Below are 27,890 nucleotides of genomic sequence, written 5' to 3' on the forward strand. Positions count from 1 at the left end.
TTGAAGGTTGCAGACATGAGTTTTATTAATATATGTAACTCAAAAGATACCTTAATAACAGAAATACTGTTACTGTTGAAAATTATGAGTCCATCCATCAGACAAGTTGCAAGAAAGCAAAAAATAAAATAAAATTCACCAGTGATATTTAATATTCTTTTCAACCTCTGGGGTGTTAAAAAAAGGTCTGCTTTTTGTGTGTGTGCACAAATTTGACAAAACGCTATTCATATGTATTATTTTTCTTGTAAGGCAGTTCTAGATCCAGATACATATATGGTGCACAAGTTTCTTTCAACCAAGCATTATTTTGTAGCACATTCTCAATGAATAATGCAACAGATGAAGTTTGATATAAATATAGCTTTACTTTAGAAAGTTGGTATCCCGCTGATGATGGATTTCAAATCCAGCGACAAATACAGTAAACCAGCCAGTATCTATAGTAGAAATATTGTAGCATGTTTATGAAACAGAAATACTTCATTATATCAAAGCAGAACTGTAGATCCCTTGGGGAGAAGGCCACAGACTCCCACTCTCTCAAAATGAACCCTATATAGGTCTCCTCTGAGAGTGGACAATATTGCCTATCCTGAATCTAAACTGGCTTAAGGAACTGGTTGGGCTCTTCTTTGTTAACAGTTTAAACCTGGATCTTGCCCAAACCGCTCTGGTTGGAGGAGGTTGTGCTTTCTATCTATCCTCCCTTAACACAGCATAAAGATTCCAACTACCATATAAAAAGCTGGATTCTATCAAAAATTCAGATGTGTCACTAAGGAGTGTCATTGCAAGAAAACAAGTCACTCTAGAAAGCAATGCCCAAAGATTGTCCCGGCCACAAAAGTTTTGTTTAAAATATATCAGATCACAGGATTAGCATTAAGATAATGGTCAAAATAGAAAAAAAAACACACTGAAGAAAATCATTTGTATCCCATAAAGAAATTGGTCTAGACTAAAAACTACTACACCTAAGAGGACAGTAACTTAAGAAAAAAAAAAGCATTATTCAAGATGACTTGGATGTAACTCCCAAGATCCAATGTTTCTAAGCTAATATAATAAGAAGCAACTAAAAGCCCAGATTTTTTTTAAAAGGGAATTTACAAATATGTACAAAATCAAAATAGACGTATACTTTAAAAAGAAACCAATGAAAAAAAACTTGTAGAGAAAAATAAAGACTCAGTTCAACCTGAATACTCCAGGAGTGTGAATGTGATAGTCTGCAGTTATTTGGAACTTTGTTTCCCAGTGGACAAAAAGCATGCATCACCACCTTCCTCAGCACAATTCACTCCACTGTACTGTAAAGCATCTAGAGGACACATGCCTTTGTTAGGAGTCTAAAGGCAGGAACTTGTATCTCTTTAGAACGCATGGCTCTTTCAAGAAGAAGACTCCAATCTGAATTGTAGAGTAAGAAGCAATGTGGGAAAAACCCAGTATGATTTTGGTCCAGCTGACTAGAGTTTGGCAAAGCATCACATATTTGTTCATATAGCTTCACCTGGGAAAATGCAGTGCTCTTTGGGAGCAAACATCCAAGGCTCATCTTCAATGTCCACAACAGACTGTAGATGGTCTTAGAAGCATAAAGGTATGGTGGTTTTTTTTTTACACACAAGCATTTTAAAAACACTAAAATAAAACAGTAAAAATATTTTCACAAACAATGTACACACTGGGGCTAGGGAGGATAAGAAGTGTGCTTCACTAAGAAATGGATTAAAATATCCTCTTTCGCTTTAAATAGGAGTCTGCGTAGTGCCCTCCCAGGCCCTGAGAATGCTGGCCGATATAGCTGCCTTCTGGACTAGGCTCTGGAGAGGGTAGCAGGTGAGAAAAAGCTCGCTTCTGGCCTCCAATGGGAGTCTGCAAAAGAAGGACAAACAAAGTAAGGAAGGAGAGGAGCAGGGCAGGGGAATGACAAGTTCAGGAGGACCTCCAAGTTTCAGAATTCTTTCTGGGTTGAATCATCTCACCTTTGAGTAGCTACTATGGGAAGGGCTAGTTGGTCCTAATCCAAGGGTATTCTCTCCTGTGCCCATTGGTGGCATCCCAATAGCCTTGAAAGATAAGGAAAGAATCAAACCAACATTTGATTTCACTGAAAGGTTTCTGACACCTTGCTCAGGTAAGGTATATGTAAGTTGGGGAGAGAGGCATAGGTGCTATTGGAGAAAGTCCCCTGAAACAATTCTGGAGGCACACAAAAATAAGTAAATGTGTAGTCTGGATTCCAGCTGTCCCACACAATCTCACAATAGTCTGCCAAACTTTTTGATCTAATTAAACAAATCTTAACATCAAATATTCCACTGTGTGAATACTTTCTTTTTACAGCAACTGTATCCCTTACTAGTTGTATTTGAAGCTGTTTTTGTAAGACAGGTGTAAACACAAAGACAAGCAGATTATTGTCAAGCCAGGCAACTGGTAGTCAAACGTTGTGCTGTCCAGAGAAACAACTGCATAAGACAGAAACTTTGGGTGGGTGGTCCTGATGTTTTGAAGTAACCTTGGAGCAATATGCAAACAACTGCAATATGATATTGAAAGCTATCCAAAGTTAATTTGTACATGAACTTCAAAGTACTTTAATGATAAAAAAATTACTTTGTTCAGGTTGCTTTGTCTGAGTCCAGCTTGAAGGCCACTTGTGAAATATGAGGTTGGCGACCCTGCATAGAATGGGGGCAATGGAGCTCCTAGATGGCTTTGCTCAAACCCAGGAGATGAGACCTGAAAGAGAAATTGGGTTGTTTTAGCTGCTTGCACGCACACTCTCATATTTCAATATTTAGGAATTATGTAAGTACAAACTTGTTGATTTTCACTGACTGAAATCAGACACAGGACTTAAAGTGGAACGTTCTTGCTGTGTTCCTGATCAATACTTTTCCAGTGTACTCCTTACACTTTCCTTCTCACCCATTCCTCTGCTCCTTCTCCATTCTAGCTAATAATGGCTTCCTCTTAAATATTTCCTAATATATATCATTATGCACATATTGGTGTTAGATCTATGCACATCTCTGGCCAATACTGCTGCTATTTCCCCCTCATATACAGAATGGTGCCATTTGGTTACACAAGGAACAGGTGTAGTAGAAGGAACAGATACAGAAATGGGCATCTTCTTAGGAGCTCCCTAAAATCTGGTCCATTTTAACTAGTGGACAGTTTTCATTCAATTAATTTTTACCTTTTGCTTCTTATGTGTAAATACACTTAGCTGGGATGCTGTCTCTCTGGCCTGGGGATATGTTCGTGATACCAAGTCCTTTTGAAATAAGAGAGAGAACAGATCTTTTGAAGAAAATTTTGCCACCATTAAGACAAGTATGGCCCTGAAACATTCACCTAATATTTTATATGCTCACCAATAAAAAGCAAAAACCTATGCATGCCTACGTGTCTTCCCCCTTTTCCAACCTAGATAATCACAAATAATTTACTAATACTCACAGGCTGATAGTCAAATGCAGAATTATCTTCTGATTGACTAGATGAGGGCAGGAGAAGATCAGACATGGATGCCTGCTGCATTCTAGGATTGGAAGCATTGCCAAGTACACCAGACTTCGGGCTGAATGTTTTATTATTTCCACCTGCAAGGAAAGTGAATATGCAACAATGAGACTACAATTCCTTTAAATTAAATGCAGGACTACATGGGAGAACATTTGTACTATGTAAGGTAAGCACCCCTGTTGAAAGTATTATTTCAGAACAGTCTTCTCCCACTTGGCATCCTTCAAAAATTGGGAACTGCCACATCCAAAATTCCTACCTTTTTTAAAAAAAATATTGGCTAAACATGATTTTAATTGGGGAGGAAATATTTTCCCTTGGTTACCCTTCCTGCCAATTGCTGCTTACCTCCAACTTTACTCCTAGGCAGAAGGCTGTGCAGATTTAGATATGGATTGAGAGGAATCTTGAAGTCTTTCGGCGGCTCTCCTAGGAGAGAAACCTGAAAGGAAAATTGCAAGTTCTGGACTGCTGAATGTAGTTTACTTCAGTTAAGGCAAGTCACTTAAGTCTGGCCCTGGTTTAATTACCTAAGTAGCAGCAGATAAAATCTCCAAATTTTTAGTAATTAAAAAAACTAGGCAGTTACCTTTAAATCCAGCTCTATCAATTATTGCATGAAAGTAGTTACTTTGCATTCAGAATTTAATGTCTGCAAGCATCATAACTATAAAAGCAAAATAAAGCAAAGAATCCTTAATGAAATTAGATCTGCAAGCATTAGGGATAAAAAGGAAAGGGGAGCATTAGCCAGTGCACTGGGCAAAGAGCTCTATCACAAAAAAAAGTGTTTCTTGTTTGTCGTACTTCTAAATGACTACAATAAATAATGATAAAATTATACCATTAAATAAATGCTCAGAGTTTCACTAACATAGACAGGTGCTGAATGTTAAACTTCATGGCCCAACTTACATTAGCTAAATGAGGACCATTGTCTGATCTGTTATCGGAGGGTTTCTGAAGCCCACTGATCATAGATCCCAAAATGGAAGTAGTGAGACCCTGTAGGCCAGGTGAAGTCAGTTGGGGTGCCTGAGTTCCCATTGCAGCATTCTCCCTCTCCATTGCCAATGGTCCCAGGAAAGATGGCAAGACAGGAGATTTCACAGGTCCTGGGGAAACATCAGCTGGCAAAGAACCACCTGGGAAAACATGAATCCGGTAAAGAGTATATCCAAATGCTAGCTATCAGAATTAGGTTTATTTACTGAACAAATGATCACCATTTGATGGGCAGCATTTTAAGGAGCACTTAATAGCAAACCTTGATATCCCCCAGTCTTAATAAACATCTTTAGAAATAGAGGCTCCAAAGGTTATTCAAGAATTCCTCGGCAGCTTGCCAATACAGATATATAAGTAATAGAAAAACCTCAGTTCTACATGGCCACAAATAAAAGTATATTTCCAGTCATAATCTATTCACCTTTTAAGGCTAAAAAAGTGCCATAAATGTTTGTTTGTATTTGTAGTCTACTACCTGTACTCAGCACAATATTCTTTTTCAGACAGTCGGGAGACAGAAAGAGCAGGGATTTACAGAACTATAGCAGATATAGAACTCCCACCAATAGAACTTTCACCAAGTTTCTGAGAAGAGCAGCAAGCGCTATACTGAAATCCAGGGCAAAAATCAAAACAAAAATATCAATTTCCATCTGAAGGACATCTTACCACAATCTGCTCAACTCAAATAAGTTTTCTTTCAGTTAGGCAAATGAAAAGTTAGCTGAGTGAGAAAATGAAGCATTCCAACAGCTTGCTATGAGACTGCAGGAATCTTCTGCAATCTACATCTTTCTGTTTATCGAGAATCCAAGAACACTTTCTCAACTTCTACTAGAAACCCCTACTTAAAGCCTACAGATTGGAAGGTTTCTTATTAGGGCATCTATAACTAAGCACTTACCTGAGGACATGTCACCTAATAACTGATTTCCGGCCTGAGAAGCTGGAGGGTTTGACATCCCCATAGGATTGTGCTGCAAGGAACCATGAGGAGACTCTCCCAAGATTCCAGGTTTCTGCAAACAAGTCAGAGGCTTCAACAACTGAGATTAAAGGATACATACATGCCTAAAAAAACATGCAAGACCAAACTATAAGCCTGCCACAAGCAGCTAATGTCAAGCAAGGTGAACTAAGTGAAAGAAATATAGCCATGTATACTTCAAGTGACCTGGGATGGTCTATGAGAGAGCCAGAAACTGGATCCTTAGATATCATGTAAAACATCTGGCAGAGGAGTGTTAATACGTCTCTACAAGTTTTGAAAAACAGAATACTTGGAGGAAGTAAGTGTCCTGATGACTTTGATATATCCATTTAAAATTTTAATCCCTTTGTAAAGTGAAAGACCTTGACTGAGTTTAGCTGCCACTAACAGTCTAAATTACAGGATTTAAACGGGATCTAAACGGACAAGATTCCACAGCACAAGTGGTTAGTTTAGCATCTCACTTTTTCTACTACTTCGAAAGGCTGAACTGCAGTACCAATCAATTTTTTGACAGGCACACAAAGTTAGTTCCAAAAGTTCTGATTGCCATTTCCTTCCATTGCTACAATAGGTGTTTTCTACCTCAAAGCAAACTGAAAACTGTATCCTTGCAATCCTCTTGTAACTGAGGTACAATATCAAGAGTATTATCCATATGTAAAGCCACAAGAGGAAAGGCTAATTAACTTCCTTACAATTTCACCCCAAACTACTGCATATTTTATCAGGCATTTGCCCTGGTTTCTTCTATTTATAATTGTAGGCAAAACCTAGAAATTCCATTTCTGAAAACCCAAAGTGCTAAACACAGAATATGAGCCCACAGAAGCAGTCAATTTCTAAGGAAGCTAGAATATGAAGAAAAACACAGATGCATCTTAAATCCAATTGGATTAATCCCATTAATTGTAAGGCTCTTGGAAATAGAAATGTATTAAACAGGTCAGATATTTTTATGTCTGAAATTAAAAAAAAACTTCTCATCCCTTAATAAGAAAGGGGAAAAATACTACATTTTTCTGAAACAACTGCCCATATATAGAAGTTAGATCTTATTTGTATATGATTTATAAAATACACAATGTCTCATCGGTTCAGCTAACTGACAGGACAAAATCTATGATCTCCAGAATCAAAAAGTACCCAATTCTGAGTACACAAAGCTGCACTCAAAGAGATACACAGATAATAAAGTAAACCTACATACTGAATTAAGATCTCCTTAGCATCCTTTTCTTTCTGAGGATCCATAGTGGGCTTGTATTAAAGACTTGCACAAAGTTATGGCAAGAAAACATGCTAGTTACTTAATCCTACACGGTATGAGAAAGGCTGGAAAATAAGTCACTGCAGTGCACCTTTCACTGAGCACAAACACTGCACACATGTGCACACAATCAGCATATTTCCACACAGAGACCAAGCCTTGCACTCACATGGAATATGGCCTGGTTTTCCTTGTTCTGCAGGAGTTGTGCCCAGACCTGGTTTTGGACTAAGAGCAAGTTTCCAAGAAATGCCTTCTGGAGCAGAAAGCACAGAAAGACCAGAAATAAGAAATTTAGAAATAACTAAAAGCTAGGAAAGCTATTGAGAAAGAGATAGTTAGAAAGCCAAGCTTACACTGCACTTTTTCTATGCATTATATGCAAGTGCCTAAGGACATTTCTATCACCAGATGCAATAATGCAAACTGCTGTATTCTACACTAACAGCAAAACGTAGTTCCAGTTGCTGAATATACTAGATTGCTTTGATTTGAAAGGTTAAATGACCACTATAAAGTTTGGTTATATGCACACATACACACAATGTACTTCCAACTACAAAAGTAACTCTGAGGAAGAACTGAGTCACACATATGCACGAGCACTTTAGACAAAGAAAGGATCTATTCTGTGCTTGATTTTGTTTTATCTGAATGGTGGGATAAGCAGCTATGTACAGCAATCATTCCTTGACAAAAAAATTAACACTCTTTTTCTATTTGTATCCTTGGAGAACAAGTCACCTGCTGTGCTTGTGTTTGATTCTGGAGTGCCAGCTGAAGTTGAGCTGTGAACAGAGCTGGGTTGGTTAGAAGAGATACTGCTGGTGGCGCTCCAAGGATTCCTGAAAGAAAATCAATATAGTTTAATTCATCCTATTAGGGAAAAATGGCAGGGCAGCCTACTAATATTGCAAAAAGTATGAGATAAAACAAATTTTGAAATTCTTACTCATTGGAGGCTCGTATCGTATTGAATTGGGCTTTTGATGACTGAATTTGAAGGGCTTTTTTTGTCAAAATGTTTCTCTTAATGTTATTGCCTGATAGCATTAGCACATTGATTGATTGGCACAATCACTGGGCAGCCTAACAAAGAGTTTTATTAATATTTTGTCTTTGTCTAAAAAAATGAAAAACGTATACATTAGAAGAAAGAATAGCTTAACCTACTAAGTCTAGGAAGGACTGGAATGCTTCACAAAAGTGCTGTTATCGCATAACCCATGCTTCACTTTTCTAAGCTACGTTACTAGTTAGTTTAGAACAGGGCTTTTCAACCAGTGGCACGGGTACCACCTGTGGAACATTCGCACCTGGCAGGTGGTACGCGACCATCCAAGATCTCCAGGGTCTTGTGATTTACATTCAGATGCTTGGCAACTGATTCATATTTATGACAGTCACACTGTCCCAGGGTCATGTGAAGTGACCAAAACCTGCTGCAACACCTAGCAGAGGGGGGGAATAAAAACAAAACACCCCCCCCCACCCAATCCTCAACAGAAATGCTCACAACAATGAAAACCTCAGACAGGAGGAAGAGCGCCGCTGGGCAGGCAGGCAGGTGTCTTGCTCGGCTGTGGCTTGGGGGGCACTTTATTCAGTGCCATTGTAACTTTGAACAGTCACTAAGCGAACTGTTGTAAGTCAAGGACTACCTGTACTTCATCACTTTTTTCTTTTTTTTTGTCATCAAGTTTTTGACACCTTGCTAGGCGACTGGTGGTACTCAGATGCTGCCATATCCTAAAAGTGGTACAATGGGTGAAAAGGTTGAAAAGCCCTGGTTTAGAAAACGGGTGTCAAAGTCGCCGCATCACATGATGCATTGCAATGTATCGCAACTTTTTTTGCGCGGCTTCTGCATGATGTAACCCGCCCATGGGCCGGCAGTTTGACACCCCTGGTTTAGAACATCAGAAACCAAGCCTAGCTTCTAAGTACGAAGTATTTATACCATACTGCTCTTCTAACTCAGACATTGAGAGGAGGTCAAGTATTATCAATGGGCTTGTAGGCTGGAAGCTTTTAAATATCACATTGGTCAAGCCCGGAAGTAGCTTTCAGACTCAGAATTCTTTATCTGAACTTGCCTTGCTTTCCTCCAAGGGCTCCATGAAGTAAGGGGTTGAGTAAGAGTTGGAGAGATGAAGGATTCCCCAGGCTGTTCAGAATCTGAAGAAGATTGGGTTCAGGTAGAAGCCCTTTCCCACGGTTAAGCGCCTGAAAAAGATAGCAGCAGAATCAAAAAGGTATCTGGATTCTTTGACAGAGAAAGAGATGTAGCATTCGTGGCTCTTATATGCAGGAAGAGGGCATCCATGTGCAAGTTGAGGGTTTAATGATTACAGCAATGTGAAGCATTAGTCCATATTTTTTTTTGTTATTTTAACCAATGGAAAAAACTTCTAGTTCCTGCAAGATATACCGGTATTTTGTGTTACCTCTTGCAGGGTGACTGGAAATATGGTAATCAAAATATTGGATAATACAGATGACATCTATAAAGACTAAAAGACAAGTGATGGAAAGGAGTGTTTGTTAAACTACAATGGTATGTCATTCACCAAGATGCATAGCTTGCTCCAGGCCAAATGAAATTATTAAAATAACAGTGCGTGACATATGGCATTGATTAGCAAGAGACAAATTATAAACAAGAATCAGTACTGCAAGCTGAGACTTACTGTTGCCTGGGCAGCTATCAGAGCAGCTAGCATACTTCGTCCAGGAGGGCCCGGAGCACAGAAAGAGACTCTGATGTGGTTCCCAGCAAGTAGAAAGCCATTGGTAGCCTGCTGAACCATCTCTGCTATCTCAGTTGACTCATATTCCAGGACTGCAAAGCCTTTCAGCTGCCCATCCTGACCACATGCCAGCTGTGTGAAAGGGGAGGGGGGAAACAGCGCTATGAAAATGACCTACGTAGTTACTTCATGTTTTAAATGGAATCGGCAAGTCTTCCTGAATTAGTTGGGAAATATAAATGGGCTTACTTTACATGTTTCATTAAGCTATAATATTGTTTACATTACTTTGTTTTTGGCTGAGCACACTGTCTGCACCCAGCCAGAGGATCAGACAGTTGAATATAAATAAAATTAATATAAATATAAAAAACCATATGTTCTGAAAAATGGAGGCTAGAGAGATAAGTCAGACTTTCCTGTCTTTTGGGTTTTGCAACTGACTTCTTCCTCACTGCAAAAATCTCTAGTGCAATCAGAACATTCCCCAGAAGACATGTATTTTGTTTAAATAAAATATTAAGCAAAACATTGCAAAGAAATGAAATTGCATCTGAACTAGACTACTGTGTCTTTCACCTTTTTCACCTTTGGTTTTTTTTTAAATTTGCTACTGAAATTACACAAGGGCTATAACCAATTTAAGTGCTGTGTCAATGGAAGCATTATGCACATTAAAAAATGCTTATCTTTTTATACGTAAGTGCCTAAGCAAAATCTCCAATAGTTTTTTATTGAACATTCATACCAACAATAATGCAACCAGAATGTTTTGTACCAGTCATTCAAATAAACAGTGGCTTTTCATTCTGGCTCATGTTATGTGACTTGTAAACCATGGTTTATGACATAACATGTAAGTTCATCCCTAGTCAGGTTATTTATGTAGCAGATTTTGTCCATATTGTTATTATTAGGTGACCACAGGGTAACCCCAATAACATTATCTGTTCAAAAGTTGCTTGGCAAATATAAACCAATTAAAGGGAAACAAAACTGCAGAATCCATGGCATCCTTCAAAAATGAATCTGTTTAAGGCAGGGGTGTCAAACTGCTGGCCCGCGGGCCAGATGTGTCATGTGGAAGCTGCGTCCACCCCATTGCCGGCAATGGCAAAACCGTCCCAATATGTTGCGCAACATCACATGACGTCACAAGTTTGACATGTCTGGTTTAAGGATTCATTTCTAACTACTGTTTGGTGAAATCCTTAAAAGGGGAGGCAAATGCTAAGAACTGGAAGGTGTAAGGAATTATAATTTCCACAGTCACTCAACTAGGCTTCTATGAAATACAACCATCCATTAACATGTACCTCTCCTGCCCATATATTAATATGTTCTGTTGGACCTCAAAGGCATGCGATTTTTGGGCTCCTCTTAACATTGAAAAACATATCAGGCCTGACATATAGAAGGTGATTTTGAGGTGGGGATCTTTAAATTATATCAGGCCCTTTTTAGTGTTATTCTATAAATGTGCATTAAATTAAATTACGTGCCAACAAGCCATTGCCAACTCTTGGTGACCAAATAGATATTCTCCATGAAAATTATGCATATTTCTTTGTTGATTCTTGTACAAACTGCTGCCAAAATCTGATAAAGCAATGGAAGTTTCCACAAATTGCATGAAAGAAGTTTGTAAACTGTCCTCACTAAATTTAGAGCAGAAAGACTTTCAATTATTAATATTGAGAAATGTGCATGTTCTTTAAGCTTAGAAAATTCCAGATGTTTAAGAAATTGGGACAAGGAGAAAAAGCTAGCTTCCTTACTGTACAGGGTGTACATTCTGTTGCATTCGTAAGAGCAATCCATATTTAATTACAGCTTGACAAGGGATAGGCCAGACAACCTAGCAACTTGGGAAAAGGAGATCTACATAGTGGAGAGTCAGCTAGTTATGTGCAGTTCTTGCAATAGTAGACACCGGAAAAGCAGCCTATTTTCCCCCAGGATTAAGATCCTTACCTGACAGAATGTTGGAGGACAAATGGCAGAGAAGGTTTGCCTCAGTTCTTCAAGATCATTATAACTGTGGGGCAATTTATCTACACATAAGCATTTTGAGTGAATAAGGTCTAGAGTCAATTGGTTGACATCTGTCCAATGAACATACAGGGTCCGTGTTCCCAGCTGTTTGCCCAATAGGTCAGACTTTGCTCTGGCTGCTGAATCCTTTTTCATGTATTCCACAAAACCATAACCTTTCGAGTGTCCCCTTTTCTCACTGTATACCAAGAAGCAACGCTCTAAGTTCCCAAATGGTCGGACCAGGTCTTCAAACTGCTGCTGTGTGTAAAGGTGGGGCAGATTGGCAATGCATAAGAGGGCATCTGTGGGTTGTAGTTGTACTGTAATCTCCTTGTCTCGTAGCTTGCTCAAGTGAAATTTCTTAATGGCCGATTCTGCCTGTTCCCCATTCAATAAGGTGACGAAAGCTACAAGAAAAGGGAGATATAAAGGCAATTGGCAAAATGCTCCACAGCAAACATATAAGCACAGTTCTCTTAATGATTTCTGACAGAACATTTACAGAATTATAAAAAAATGGTCTTGGTCAACTAGTCAGAAAAAATTCACTTTGTGTTTCTATACTGGCTGTTACAATAAATACCTTTAGAAAGTTGTCAGGCATGGCTTCTTTTTTCTTCCCCCCCCCTCCCCCTAGTTCTTTATTTATACTTATATTCTCTTCTCCATGATTATGAAAATGAGGGTAGTGTAAAGGATCAGATACTAATAAGGTCAGATTCATGTCAAGAAGACAACTGTGTTAGAGAACTTTCATCTGCCGCCTCTATTTTATAACTTCAGACTGTAGCCTTCTTGTAAAGACTTGTCCTTATACTTGTTATTTTGTAAAATAAAGAAACACCAACAACATAAATCAACTGTCAGCATTGTACTATGCTAGGCATGGATTTTTAAAGATTGTTTTCTCTCCTTCTCTCCTAGCACTTTATGTTTCCCTAGTTTTCAAAGGAGAAGAATGCCAATGTATAAGAGAATGTGTTTTTTTTTTAATTCACAGATGTCAAATTCTTCACTTCCTACAAGTTATTCTATCAAAGACCTTTCTGATATAAGCAAAAATACATGTTTTTTCCTCTATTGTTTATCTTTATACTGGATTTTGAAGGCACTTCAAAGGAAAAAAAATTAGGATCATGAAAATCCAGTGAGACAAGGCTCTGCTCATCGTCCTGTGCACCTTTCAATAATGTATTTGCCATATTAAACATATCTGAAGCACATTTCCAGTACAACATTTTGTTTTTGATTGATACAGAATTATGGACGCCAACAAATTAGGAATCTTAATCTGAAGTTTCCTTAGAGCTAGATATATATTTTGTTATTTTGGGAAGAAAATATCCATCAAGCAGTTTTAAATTTATCTACAGAAAGGCAAAAGACAGGCTCTTTGAGAATACTAACCTCAGAAACTGCATCCCAATGCAGTGCAAGTAGACGAAAAAAGTAGCTGACAGGGGCTACTGATAGCTTGTTCCTACCCTGTACCTCAATGCTTGTCATAACCAAGTAAACTTTTTTTATCAGAAAATGCATGCATTCGTGCTTTACACTGATCTAACTAATATTTTAATGTATCAAAATAAATCAGCTTCAGAGAGGGAGAACAGTGCTTTTTAAATTTAGTGATAAAAATTAATGCAGAATACAACATTCCTTTACCACAGTAGTTTTTTTCAATTTTAGGGAGAGCACAGCAGACAATATTAAAAAATACTATTCCACTACCAATAGCTAATTTTTAACATAATGCAACTGCTGTTAAAATCCTCCATTTCAACAATAGGGTATTCTGTTTTAGGATGGTAAGATTCAGGTATATTATCCATGACATTCTAATCCAGTGTTAGAATGGAACGAATGACCCAACAATATTGGAACAAATTTTTGAGCTGGCCGCAAGCCCTGTTTGTGAAAATATTCTAATGCATACAAATACTAGACTCTATAGCAAATATATTTTCCATACTGAGCATACAAGACCTCAAAGCATTTTGGCTCCTAATTTTCCAACTGCCACCTCAAACAGGTTTCAATGTTCATAACTGGAGAAGAGAAGAGAAGAGAAGAGAAGAGAAGAGAAGAGAAGAGAAGAGAAGAGAAGAGAAGAGAAGAGAAGGGAAGGGAAGGGAAGGGAAGGGAAGGGAAGGGAAGGGAAGGGAAGGGAAGGGAAGGGAAGGGAAGGGAAGGGAAGGACGAAGGAAGGCTCAGCTAATCTCAATGTATACATGGTTGTACTTTGACAATAAAGGTTCATTAATTAAGAGAGGAGAGGAGAGGAGAGGAGAGGAGAGGAGAGGAGAGGAGAGGAGAGGAGGAGAGGAGAGGAGAGGAGAGGAGAGGAGAGGAGAGGAGAGGAGAGGAGAGGAGAGGAGAGGAGAGGAGCTGGAAGGGACCTTGTAGGTCTTCTAGTCCAGCTCTCCATTCAAGCAGGAGAACCTATACCATCTCAGACAAATCACAATCAGACAATAAGACTAAAACACACCACCACAAGATGATCACATTAGTATACGCAAGCAAGAAAAATGAAATATTAGACAAGCCTTTCCCCATTAACATTGGGCTTTAGTTCTGAATTTACTTTTTGAATTTAAGGAAGTAGAAGCGAGTCCATCAAGTACTGTTACATCTCCATCAAGCGTTACACAAAGCCCACCCTCAATTCATAGCAAAGCACTTTATAAATGCAATTTTACTCACCAGTTCCTTTGTATTTGTCCACAAAACAGTACTTAAGTTCATAATCACTCAAAAGTTCATGAATTTCCTGCATAAAATTAACAAAATAAATCAGAGGCAAAAACATGAAAGAATTGCTTATTTTCAATTAAATGACTTCCTGACATCACTCCACTCCCTTTTCAAAAATCTACAGAACAATTGCAAGTCAGAGCACTATTGCGAACATATTTATAGTAAATGTCAGAGAATGATAGCCACAATTTTAACAGAAATTATGTGAAAGCATAATCAGTGCTTTGAACAATGATTATTTCCAAATACATACAGATTTGGATAAACAATGATTAACAGAGCACAGTGATTCAAATAGTCATAAATGTGTTAATAATCTCTTATTAAAGAGAGCACTACACCTGAGGGAAATTATATTTTTTTATCAATTTAGATCAAAGTTGAAATTATGACTGCATTTTACTACTGACTCAGCCATCACATAGACGTTTGTTTTTAGGATTCTCAATGTCTAAAGCAAATAAATGTGCTATAAAAGAAGTTGTTTTAATCATTCTATTATATTTTAAGATAATGTAAGTAAATATTAAACTCAAATGCAAATTGACCAATATTTTGTTAATAATTTGACATTAAATACTAAACAAATAAAATGAACTGATCACAAACCAAACTACAAGGGTCAATTGTTTCAAGTTTATTTTTACTGTGAAGGTATAAAAGGAAACCACAAACCATTTCTGTATCATCACGAAACTGGAATTTATTTATGTCAGACAAATCAAAATTTGTTAGCTTCTAGAACAGATACAGACACACAGTTCTATCTTTTATATACTATTAAAACTATCATTGTGTTTGTCTGTTTATCCCCTTAGGTTAGTCCAAACATTGAATTATATCAAGTTATCTAAAATCCACTAATTTAAAGAATGCATAATAAATCTTGGACTCATTACTCTTGTGAAATTGAAATTTCCATGATGTTCAGACCAGTTTTATTTACTGTGACTGCTGCAGTGTCCTTGCGGTTATATGACTGTGATTTTCGACATCCCCTGCTACCTTCCCACAAGCAAAGTCAATAGTGAATCTGACAGGAAGTTGGAAGTCTTTCCCATTCCCACTATTTTTTTGCCTGTCTGTGGTCATCCTCTTTACCGGTTTAGGTAAGTAAATACTGACTTATTACAGAAGTTTGTTTGCCATTAGAATTATTTTTTCTATTTATGATACATACTGTTCTTAGATGATTGTGTACATCATTGGGGGGGAAAAAGCCTAAAATACAATGTTCATTCTGGTCACAGACTGTACTACCTTTTTCTCAAAGGGTGAGTGAGTGTGTTACAGGATTGTCTAGTACTAAATGAAATGAGGAAAACGTAAGGAAGATAAGCATAAAGCAAGCATTAACCCCTTACAAAAAGTGTAAACTCAATTTGATCATGAACAAGGACATTACAAGGTAGTACCTACATCAGGGGTGTCAAATTCGCAACGTCACATGTGTCGCAACTTTTTTTCCATTGCTGGCAATGGGGTGGGCGCAGTTTCGGCATGACACATCCGGCCCGTGGGCCGGCAGTTTAACACCCCTGACCTACACACAATCACTATACATTTCTTCACCCTTCAGGGCACTGAGTTTTTTTTAATCAGTAGAATAACTGTTACCATTCAGGAATAACAATTGGTAACTGTAGTTACCGTATACCTTTGTATACAGGACTCTAGTATTACAGAACTTCAGCTACCGCTAGCAAATAGTTGTTGTTTCCTATATCTCTTTGCTGTCATGTTTTTTCCCAGCCCAGATCTGATAAAGCACTTATACATGAAATGGTACTGCAAATGTAAGTGTTTCATTTTCCACTTAGTAACCACAAAATCCTATATCATTAAAGTTGGTGATTTGGGGATTACGGGGGTGGGTGGGTGGGGGTGGGGAGGAGTTGACTATAGTCAAGTATTAGAAACTATAATTCAGTTTTTGTTGAAAAAAATACGCTAACACACAAGCCACCAATTGTGACATATTACTTGAGACATGAATATAGTCAGAACTAAGCATTCATCTGCAGATGATATTGCAACCTGCATTTATTTACTAAATTATACAATCAGCAGGTGTTTTGCCATATCTTTACTTGCTACACTTTTCTGCTCAGATAGTTTATGAACTTTAAACTGTACAATTCAAGCACATACCAAATGGGACTCACTCAAGATCATATTCCCCATATTTCTGCAAAAGTTGATTCTTCTCCATATCCCAGACACAGGGAAAAAATGCTTCAAAGGGAAGTCTACTCCATAAATGTACATTTGAGAAACCTGATTGAAATATGCCTCCTACAGAAAATTTGAAACAACAGTGCATTCCTCTAGCATAAGATTAACACAACCCTGGGGGACACAATGTTATTTGTGCTTTTGGAAAAACAAATACAATTAAAGGCAAATCTAGAATCAACTTTGCGACACTAGAGAAGAAAGCAACAGAACTTAGAAATTAAGAGATCCCAAGCAAACATTAAAAACCTATCACAGGGTCAAATTTTACCAACTAGTTGTTGAAATGGAATATTGGATAATTTATAAAAATTTCCCATAAAACTTGATTCTATTTTTTGACAATGAGAACCACTATATTATATAGATATAAATATGATCCTCAATACTGGGCAGAAATTAAAATAGGATGTTTTATCACAGAGGGTTTTTTTATCCTTTAAATTAAAAATATCTAAATCTTTTTGGTTTAAATTAGTAATTGTTATAGAATAGCAGACAATTCTAATTTCACCTATTTTCAATTTGTTTACTTTAATCCTATTCTGAAGAGTTAGTTTTAGTTCAGCTTTAATTTCAAACTTACAAGCAAATCTCTTCAGCTCAGATCAAGCCTAGTCATTGACATTAATAAATGTTCAGCATATGTGATTAATATTGTATTTTTTCTTATTATTAGTTAATACGTTTATATGGCATGTAGAATAACATCAATATAAATCAAATAGTGGAACTGTAAATTGATATTTCTCTTGGGATCTGTTTTAAAATCAAAAGTTGCTTCGCTGCATTGTCTAGAACAGAGGTCCCCAACCTTCTGGGAACCAAGAGGTGCATGGTTTTGTGTGCTGCCTGCATCCCATGGATGGGGCTTTGCTTTTTTGTGTGGCCCCGGTTGCTGGCATGCCGCGGCCCGGTACTGGTCCATGGATCGGTAGTTTTGGGACGCCTGGTCTAGAATTTGTAAATAACTCTACTTTAGTATGACTATTATGGAAAAGCTGCTTTTAACTTATTTGGTTAAGGTTCGAAGAAATACTGTGATTCAGAAATACTTTAAAAGAGAGCCAAAGGACAGAACTTTTACAATGTGCAGAAATGCTGTAGCTTCTCCCACTGAGCTGGTTCCTGTATGAGTTTTCAAATTTCAATCTTGAAACAGAAGGCCATTAGCCAATTCAAAAGCAGAAAGTACAATTTTCCCACTTTAATGTACATCTAATCTTTGGTCATAATTAAGCAGTTCCCATTCACAATTGTGTAATATCAATTCCTAAAAGATAAACCAGCACATTTGGATAATATACAGTATTTCAAACAGCATAATTATTGTTAAATCTCTTAGTTCTGAAACAGAATGGTCTGTGCTTGTATCTTGTGCACTGAATGTTCACTAAAATATGCTTATGCTATTTTGCTGTAGTTCTTCCTTATAGTAAGAATGGGACATTCAATAATATTTAGAAGCTTTTACAACAGAGGAAAATTCTAGGTATTTGGCAATAACTGACACAAGTGTGTTTTATGCAAGTTTCAAATGAGAGGTATCAAGAACCCCTACAAAGCTTTGAGTGAAGACTATTAAGGCAACTGAGAACAAAGATAATTTAACAGATGTACAAAAAGGGACGCGGTGGCTCAGTGGGTTAGGACACTGCGCTTGTCGATCAGATGGTCGGCAGTTTGGCGGGTTGAATCCGCGTAACAGAGTGAGTGCCTGTTTCTAGTCCCAGCTTCTGCCAACCTAGCAGTTCGAAAGCACGTAAAAATGTAAGTAGAAAAATAGGGACCACTATGGTGGGAAGGTAACAGCGTTCCGTGCGCCTTGGCGTCTAGTCATGCCGGCCACATGACCACGGAGACATCCTCGGAAAAGCGCTGGCTCTTCAGCTTTGAAACGGAGATGAGCACCAGCCCCTAGAGTTGGAAACGACTAGCACACATGTGCGGGGGAACCTTTACCTTTACAAAAAGAGGAACATAGAATGCTCCACAGTAATCAGTCACATTACCAATCTTTTGAACACAACACTGTTAACATGGCAGTAGCTATACAGAGCTTTCAACTGCTCTTTTCCCCCCACAGCTTTTCCTGGGGAAAAAAATATGGTCAGAGCTGCAACGACTGGCATGCAAAGAATATGACCTAATGCAGTTACACTCCAGCAATCTATATTCAGAAAATCATACTTGACGTTATTTATGTTATCACAAAATCTGAACACTGGTGACTTAGCAAGAAAGTGGGTTTCATATTCCAGTTTACATGAGCTCCTTTTGTATTGGAATACATTATGATAAACATTATGAAAACATGAGTCTAATGAATGCTTCAGACAAAAAGAGCTATATCAGGACTCTAAATGAGAAGTTCGAGTTTCAAGACAGCCTTTCCCCTTTCATACTATCAGGATATATATTTTATTTACATCATAGCTCAAGTTTAATTTCAAAGTACAGAAATATTATTTTACAACTTTGTTATTTTTCTGAAAACTATACATTTTGTATCTGGCTGCAACATTTAAAAAAAAGTCCATTTTTCAATTTAAATTTTCTTTTTAGGAAGGATCATCTCACAAGAGTATCTATGCACAAAATGCATAGAAAATAAAGTAGCAAATAGTGGACACTGTATTTTAAGAGAGTTACATATGAAAATTAATATGAATCTTATAAAAGATTCTTATTAAACTTAGGAAGCCGGATAAAGGATAGTATTCAAAAAAGTATGTAGAACTACCAAATCCCTTGAGATATAGTCTTATGCAGCAATAATTAATGTTGGAGAAAATGGAATAACTGCAGTTTTATTAAGGTATAAGATGCACATTTCATAAAAGCTTTCACCAAAAGAAAACCAAACTGTTAAGTCTTTTCAAGTATCGCAAGTTTGTTTTTTTTAAAGTGCAATGAATTCATAGAAAGCTTGCCTATAGTAGACCTTCAATGATTACTTTCTTAAAAGTCCTTCTGATATACAAGAAAAAGCAATCTGACAGATGCCTGCAGAACCTCCAGATATCCTTTATAGAGACGGCAGAGGTTCATGTCTACTTCCATCCTTCCTTTGGCCATAGATTGTCACTTAATTAAACCCTTGAATTTTTATTTATATCCTGCTTCTATTAATTATATCAACAACTCAAGGCAGCAAACATATCTAATACTCCCTCCTCTTTCTTATTTTCCCCACAACAACTCTGTGAAGTGAGTTGGTTGAGAAAGTGCGATTGTTCCAAGGTCACCCAGCTGGTTTTCAGGCCTAAGGCTGGACAATCACAATCTCCTGGTTTCTAGGCCAGAGAATGTAGAAGAATTAAAGCCACTGCGGAAAGTAACACATTAGTACACTTACCATTTAAAGACTAACTTGCCAGCTTTAAGTAGACAAAAATTCCAGTATTCTGAGCCAAGGTAATCTATATTTTGCACCAAAGAGGAATACTTTTTAAAAAGCCTTAAGGTAAAGGTAAAGGTTCCCCCGCACATGCATGCTAGTCGTTTCCGACTCTAGGGGCCGGTGCTCATCTCTGTTTCAAAGCCGAAGAGCCAGCGCTTGTCCGAGGACGTCTCCGTGGTCATGTGGCCGGCATGACTAGACGCCAAGGCGCACGGAACGCTGTTACCTTCCCACCGTAGTGGTCCCTATTTTTCTACTTGCATTTTTACGTGCTTTCGAACTGCTAGGTTGGCAGAAGCTGGGACGTGTAACAGGCGCTCACTCTGTTACGCGGCACTCGGGATTCGACCCGCCAAACTGCCGACCTTCTGATCGACAAGCTCAGTGTCCTAACCCACTGAGCTACCGCGTCCCTTTTAAAAAGCCTTACATCACTACAAATTAAGTTTGTACAGTATTCCCAATATGTTTTCTCCTGCATTTTCCCCCAAAGGTTCACTAGTCATTATCAACATAGTTTGGTTTACTTGCCCTTTTACAACATCTCAAGGCAGACACGTGCAGAATTCTGCATTTCATAAGATAAACTACAGAAGATATTCCTCACAATAAAAATTCTTATCAAATTATGTTCCCTTCATCTTTTCAATATCTTTTATCCAAATCAATATTTGGGAGTTTAAATAAATTATCTTGGCTTTAACCAAACATCACCTGTTTCGCATCACATCTATTCTGTTTTTGAATTTTTCTACTTCCTTATTTAGCAATTATGGCTTTGACCAGGCATTCATTTTTCTCTTTCTTTTAGACCCAGTTCCTAAAAGTTGTCTATTAGATTGCTATATAACCACTCACGTACACATAGCCACTTCTTAACAAACCTAAACCTGCCTAGGTTAAGATTTTCTCACCTGTTCTACTCAGTTTTCTCATCAATTTAATCAACACTTATCACAATGTTTAATAATATATTATCTTAGATTAAAACGGTTAATAATCTGTTCTTGATAAAAGCCAAAGAGTTTGCGTTGTTTTCTAATATTCTCCACAGCAATATGGTTTCCTCAAACTTTCCAATGATTCTGCTAAAATTATGGAGATTTCTTTAAAAAAAGAGAGATAGAGAATTCATAAGTATGCCTATCATGTCACACAAACTGAAATACCATGAGAAATACCAACACAAACAGACTTTTTAAGGATCTTAGAGATTAATTTATTATCCATTATTTAATGTAATTGCTATACCAACAGATTTCACACAGCAAATCCAAGTATCATGAACAGGTGGCATACAAATGAAGTTATAACACATTTGAGAATGTAATTAGTTGCATATTTATTTTTATCCTTTTATTTCTATAAATAATCCAAGACAACAAACATTCCTAATATTCTTTCTTCCTCCTATTTTCTCCACAACAAGAATCCTCTAAAATAGACTGGACTGAGTGTATGTGACTGGTCCAAAGTCACCCAGATGGTTTTCATGCCTAAGGTGGGACTAGACAGGCTTCCAGTGTTTAGCCCAGACATGTCAAACTCGTGACGTTGTGTGACGTATTGGAACTTTTTCCCCATTGCCCGGCAATGGGGCGAGCGCGGTTTCATCGTGACACGTCTGGCCCACGGGCCAGCAGTTTCACACCCCTGGTCTAGCCTGTGCCTTAACTTCTAGAACAAACTTATTTTATTTTATTTTAATTCCATTTACCTATCCCGCCCTTCTCCAAAGACTCAGGGCGGCTTACAATCTAAGCACAAACCAATGTGCTTAACAATAACAAACTGGCTCTTATATCTTAAGAAGTACACAAACGTTTATGTTTTAAAATTAAACCAGAAACAAAAGCATCATCTAACACTTTTTGTCCATATAACTGTAAAAATTATTTATATACTACTGAAACTCTTGAGTCTGTTTGAGATATTGTAGCCTTCAATTAGACACCATAGAGCAGGGGTGTCAAACTGCCGGCCCATCGGCCGGTTTCATCATACTGAAGCCGTGCCCACCCCATTGCTGACAATGCAAAAAGAGTCACGATATGTCGCGACACGTCACGTGATGTGGCGAGTTTGACACTCGTGCCATAAGAGCAACAATTTTTGAGTCAACATACCTCAAATGGGCTAACTTACAGATTGTGTCCAAAATACTGGACTCACAATTACTGTAAGACTGAAATTTAGCAAAGTTGTGGCCACTTCAGTGCCACTACACGTTCTGACTAGAAACTTGTATACTGGCAAAAGGAAGGACCATATCCTCGCCCTCTTTCCTGCCTCCCCTTTGGTCCTGTCCCCAATCAGTTGGTGGCAAAGCCTGACAGGAGAGCAGTAACTGACTGCTTTGGAACCAAATATAACCAAATAACCAAATCTCTTAATGGCGGTGGCTGGTGAGTGAAGAAAAAGGGAGTGATGTGAATGTCTACTGACAGGATAGGGCAGTGGTGGTGAACCTATGGCACGCGTGCCAGAGGGGGGCACTCAGAGCCCTCTCTGTGGGCTCACGTGCCGTTGCCCCAGACCCGCCTCCTCCCGCGGCCCCCTCCTCACCAGCAGCCCCCGAGAGGAGAGTTGCCCCCGGCGTGGCCCATACACCAGCCATCAATGGGTGGGTCCCTTCCACCTGGGAAGGATGGGCCCTTGAGTACACACCGGAAAGGGGTGCAGTTTTCCTTGTGGTCTGCCACTTCTTTTGTTCCCCCTCCCCCCAGCAAAGTTACAAGCAATACAGCTTCTCCTCAGGTTAGCTAAGGAGAAGACAACTTCACAGGGGTCCTGCTGAGGGGAGGGAGGGGAGGGGAAGGAAAGTGGCTTCGGTCTATATTATATGTGGAAAGAAGAATGACTCAACAGGTCTAGTTCTAAATTTACACCAATACCATCTGGATTATTTTTTTCCTGAGAGAGAGAGAGCATAAAGCTACAATGTAAACTACAATTTGTTTAGATACCACATGTTGCTACAACACATTCCTCTCTTATTTTCTGAATACAACTTTTATTTGTCATAATCTGTTATAGAAATGCAGTAAAATGATTTTACACTGGGTATTTTTTGATAATACGTTTCATAGAATGGATAACTACATGGTTTGTCTGAAAAGTAGAAACGTTTATAATATTTTAAAAACAAGACAGACTAGTGGTCCCTCTATACCAGGGGTAGACAACCTCGGCTCTTTTATGACTCATGGACTTCAACTCCCAGAATTCCTGAGCCAGCCATACTGGCTCAGGAATTCTGGGAGTTGAAGTCCATGAGTCATAAAAGAGCCGAGGTTGCCTACCCCTGCTCTATACTAACAGCCCTTTTGAGAATTTCAGATTGAAACCTCTGGATCTTCTTGGCACAAAGCACAGCCCAAGCTATACTCTTTCTCTTATCCTGGCAATATCAGAACCGTTCTCTAGAAACCAACTGTGGAGACTGTTGGGATTATAGGATGGAGAGAAATGGATATATTGTACTTGACCAAACTGATTCATTTTATCTATGAGCAATGTTTTAATTAGTTCTCATAATACTACTTTCACACTGCCAGCATTTTATCATCACTTCTAAATATTTGCTGTATAAACTGCAGATTTTGTCCAGTGGTACACAAATTTAAAATAAAGATATGGTAGCATTAAAAGGCTATCATGTCACAATTTCTCATATTTCTGGTGACTGAATGTAGCTTGGAACTTTGGAAAACTGACAAGACTCTCTTATTAATTTTTCAATGAGTAAAACTAGAATCCAAACATTACATTTCCACTTGTAGCTATAACCCTCAAATATTGAAATCTAGGAAGTCTGTTCAGTCCTACAGCAGTATCTGGACTAATAACAGACAGCCTGAACTAGTAACAGACTGGATGAAACAAAATTGATGCTTTATTTAGAAGACAAAGACATGCTTTCAATTAATCAAATACAAATTAAACAAGGGTAGCTAGTTTAAGTGCCATTCTGAAAGAAAGGATAAATATAATAAATCAGCACTTTACCTAGTTCCCTACAACTGATTTAGTATGCAATCTACTTCAGGCTTTTGTTAAGTACATATTTGTATATTAGAAGGGTTTTTTTTTTACAACATAGGAGAAAAATACTAGTGTCCAGGCAGCCACATATTATTTTCAGCATGAAGGCCTCTCTAAGAGAGGGAAACAGAATTCATACAAAATGAACAGAAAGGGAAAGTTGCAGTGTTTCTTAATACTAAACTATGTGAATATACCACAGGCCAATCCAATCATTCATAAACTGCATTTCAATGGCAATCCGCTGCAAACCCCCTCTTCACTAAAGAAAAAGATTCAAATATTAGGAGATTAAGCAACAATGCTGGAAGTATTCTGCAAGGTTATACCAGTCCTTCAAATAAACATAACAGCCATGGGTTGTTTTGTTGTTGTTGTTAGTTGCGAACTCGTGTCCGACCCATCACGACCCCATGGACAACGTTCCTCCAGGCCTTCCTGTCCTCTACCATCTTCTGGAGTCCATTTAAGCTCACGCCTACTGCTTCAGTGACTCCATCCAGCCAGCTCATTCTCTGTCGTCCCCTTCTTCTCTTGCCCTCAACCTTTCCCAGCATTAGACTCTTCTCCAGCAAGTCCTTCCTTCTCATTAGGTGGCCAAAGTATTTGAGTTTCAACTTCAGGATCTGGCCTTCTAAAGAACAGTCAGGGTTGATCTCCTCTAGGTTTTTTTAAAATGCTAACGGAGAACACTAGAGAATTGCTGTGGTTAGGATCTAATGGTTCATTGCTGTCCTTTATGCTATTCAGTATCAACATGAAAGCACTGGAAATTACCTATGTTTGTAATATTCCACTCAGTATCAAGGATGCAGCTGTAGAGGTGGTCAACAGTATTAAGTATCTGGGGGTGCAGATAACTAACAATCTGAATTGGTCTCTCCACACATCATCCTTAGTGAAGCGTGCAAACCAGCGTCTGCATTTCCTGCATCGGATGAGGAAAGCACATCTTTCTCCTTCTGTCCTGGCCACTTTTTAAAGAGGCACGATTGAGAGCATTTTAACAAACTGCATCACTATCTGGTTTGGTGGCAGCAGTGCCTCAGATAGAAAGTCCATACAGAGAATGGTAAGGACAGCCGAGAAGATCATAGGAAGCTCACTCCCTGGTATTCTGGTAAACTCACAAGATTCGTTTTTCTTACCACGCACATGTATACATAACCCAAACTATACTGTTGTTTCTCTGTGACATATAATATATGTGGGCATGTGTATAATTCTGTATTTATTTTTGTCATATTTATGTAATGTGGTGGTGGTGACCCTTTGAGAGCTGAATGCAACAAAAATTCATTTTAATGTATGCCGATTAGTGTACATTCAAATTGCCAATAAAGTTATTATTCTATTCTATTCTAAACATGATGCACCATCTTTTTGCAAGCTATGATCTCTTCTAAAAAGTAAAGGTAAATTCTATGACTGGGTTTGCTCATCTTAAGCCAGTTTTTCCCCTAACCATATAACTTCTTAATATTCCCTAAGTTGTAAATTATAAATCACTGTCTTGTTTACATATATTCTAAGCCCAAACCAAACAAGCCATATTACTGATTATCACTATACGTAAAAAGGGGCTATAAATTTGCTTTTGCTTGACAAGGTTGGGTCCACCCTCTTGTTCTCAGCTGTTCCCAATAGCCCGAAATAGATGATGATATCCTAGCACATGACATTACAATTTCAGTTCAATGAAAGGGCTAGGAATCTTCTGACACGATTGTGTAGAATCTCAAGAGTCTATTTATTTCTCAATCAGTCTACTTTTTAAAATTCTAAGCCATACAATATTTGGTTTTGGCTGTCCTTATATAGGTTTTAAGATGTTCTATCTCCTTAGCTGAAAAGGGGGGAAAAAGTTATTACAGAGGAAAATTTTAACTGGCTGCTTGTGAGAACTCCACATAAATTGTATACTGAAATGTATAACCAAATATAAGTTATTAAAATAATGTATTTGCTTTATTTCCTGGCCACTGAAGCACCATTTAAATTCTCTGGTTCTTTGTCAAAATGACCTGCTATAAATGTACTGCTTCCTTCTACAGTATTCTATTTTCCTCATTCCCTGTGTGATTTTCTACTACCGTATAGTAAGTACTTTCATGTGTCATGTCTTTTGTTAAGATTGTCACAACTGGTTTAATTGTACATACAGAAAACCTTCAGCAACATATAATATAGTGTACTGCATAAGCATTTGTCTAGTAAATTCTTTACTTCCTTTTGTTTCTGATTTAACTTCACTGTGTGATCTCGGCTCATTCAAGTATCTATGAAAAGCAATGCAGTACATTTCTCTACCACTCTCTGGACTGCAGCAGTTAAAACAGGTATGTATCAGTTTGCTTGCTGCCAAAACTATAGTCTATTGTTACCCTAAAAGCCAGCAGATTTATTATTACACAGTTATATGGACAAAAGGTCACACAGAAGATACATCACATGCTGTTTAATTAGAGGATAGAGCCATAGAAAAGAAAAGAGAACTGGGGAAAAAAACAAATACTAAGTATAATGGGTGTGAGTGGGTGTGTCACAGTTCATTTACAAAGTCCAACTAGATATAAAAGTGAGCTATTCATAGTTGCAATCACTGACCAGTGATTATTAGTAACTATAACTGTAGACAAGTTTTGATTAATTCATATATTTGGACTCTCAAATGCCATAACCAAATACATTTTGCACTGCACCTTTTAAACGTTTTTTTTAGATATGTTTGCATGTATGCAGTAACTCAGACATGATTTGCAAACAGACTATATAATACTGGCAAGAACTAAGAATTGCTGGATCTAAGATCACTGATTTTATCACTGACCACATCAATTACATGAAACACAAAATAGCTTTTATTAAAACCAAACTGAAAAGAAACCAGCACACATGCACACAGACATCCACCGCCAAGCCTAAATTAAACCCGTATAATAAAAGCAACACACACATTTGCAACACGCTAAAAAAAAAAGTCACACATTTATTGCGGCTTATCAGAAGCTGTAAGTTAAATACAGCAAAGTGAGTTTAGAGTTCACAACTGCTCCAGAGAAATAAGGAAAAAAAACGCAAAAAAAAAAATAAATATGTCTATTTTGTTTTCCGTCCACGTCAGGACAGTACGGTACCATCAGGAATCAGTGCCGGCAGCAGCCGTTCTTCCTTACCTTCTCACCTGCTTGTTGCCTCGGATCCCCTTCAAACATCCCCCCCCCCACGCCCCAATTCACTTTCCCTTCGGTTACCTGGTTGGCGACATCGGCAGGCAGCCCGCGAATGAGCACCTTGCGTCGGTTACGGAACTGTCGTGCGCTTCTTTCCAGGCGACTGGCTATTTCGGTCGCTTCCAAGGGCAGCAATACCTCTTCAGGGGCGTTGGCCGAGGCTGGATCTGGACCTGAGAGCGACCCAGAAGAGGCAGCTGCCCCGTCACCTACCCCACCAAAAGCCGCTACCGCCGCCATCTTGGGAAGCAATTGCCCCCTTCCTCCTCCTCCTCCTCCTCCAACACCACCTCCACCTCCACCACACAAGCTAACACCGCCGGCAGAGGGAGGTTGGAAAGAATGGCGTCAGTATCATGCCAGGCTCCCATTGGTCCTGGAGTTCCCCGCCCACCTCCCGGACAGCCGTTAGATGGGTTGTCCAATGAGAGGCTTGAGTGGGAATTAACTCTTCACAGTACTGAATAAAGCAGGGGTCTTCAAACTTGGCCCTTTTAGGACTTGTGGACTTCAACTCCCAGAATTCCTCAGCCAGCTTTGCTGGCTGAGGAATTCTGGGAGTTGAAGTCCACAAGTCCTAAAAGGGCCAAGTTTGAAGACCCCCTGGAATAAAGAG

General features: G+C 38.4%; 1 protein-coding gene across 1 annotated transcript; it reads right to left on the reverse strand.

Moving 5' to 3' along the window:
• On the reverse strand, positions 1-27,528 carry RAVER1 (ribonucleoprotein, PTB binding 1). Its single transcript, XM_083353714.1, has 15 exons — positions 27,296-27,528; positions 14,306-14,372; positions 11,537-12,006; positions 9,503-9,694; positions 8,909-9,038; positions 7,557-7,657; positions 6,982-7,068; positions 5,456-5,570; positions 4,459-4,688; positions 3,892-3,985; positions 3,478-3,620; positions 3,215-3,292; positions 2,626-2,751; positions 1,992-2,075; positions 1-1,881 (listed from the first exon to the last, which is right to left on the reverse strand). The coding sequence occupies exons 1-15, from the start codon at positions 27,512-27,514 to the stop codon at positions 1,735-1,737; spliced, it is 2,283 nt and encodes a 760-aa protein (XP_083209840.1). The 5' UTR covers positions 27,515-27,528; the 3' UTR covers positions 1-1,734.
• Positions 27,529-27,890: the final 362 nt, after the last annotated feature.

Source organism: Vipera ursinii, assembly GCF_947247035.1.
Source record: "Vipera ursinii genome assembly, chromosome: 2".
In the NCBI taxonomy this organism is placed as follows: domain Eukaryota; kingdom Metazoa; phylum Chordata; class Lepidosauria; order Squamata; family Viperidae; genus Vipera; species Vipera ursinii.

Bases quoted from the DNA above. Each gene is read 5' to 3' on its own strand.
- RAVER1 (XM_083353714.1), bottom strand. From the start codon at position 27,514: ATGGCGGCGGTAGCGGCTTTTGGTGGGGTAGGTGACGGGGCAGCTGCC. The intron at 9,039-9,502 runs GTAAGTCTCAGC...TATCTTTTTCAG, and splicing joins TGATAGCTGCCCAGGCAACA to GCGCTTAACCGTGGGAAAGG. The intron at 4,689-5,455 runs GTAAGTGCTTAG...ATGTTTTCCCAG, and splicing joins ATTAGGTGACATGTCCTCAG to GTGGTTCTTTGCCAGCTGAT.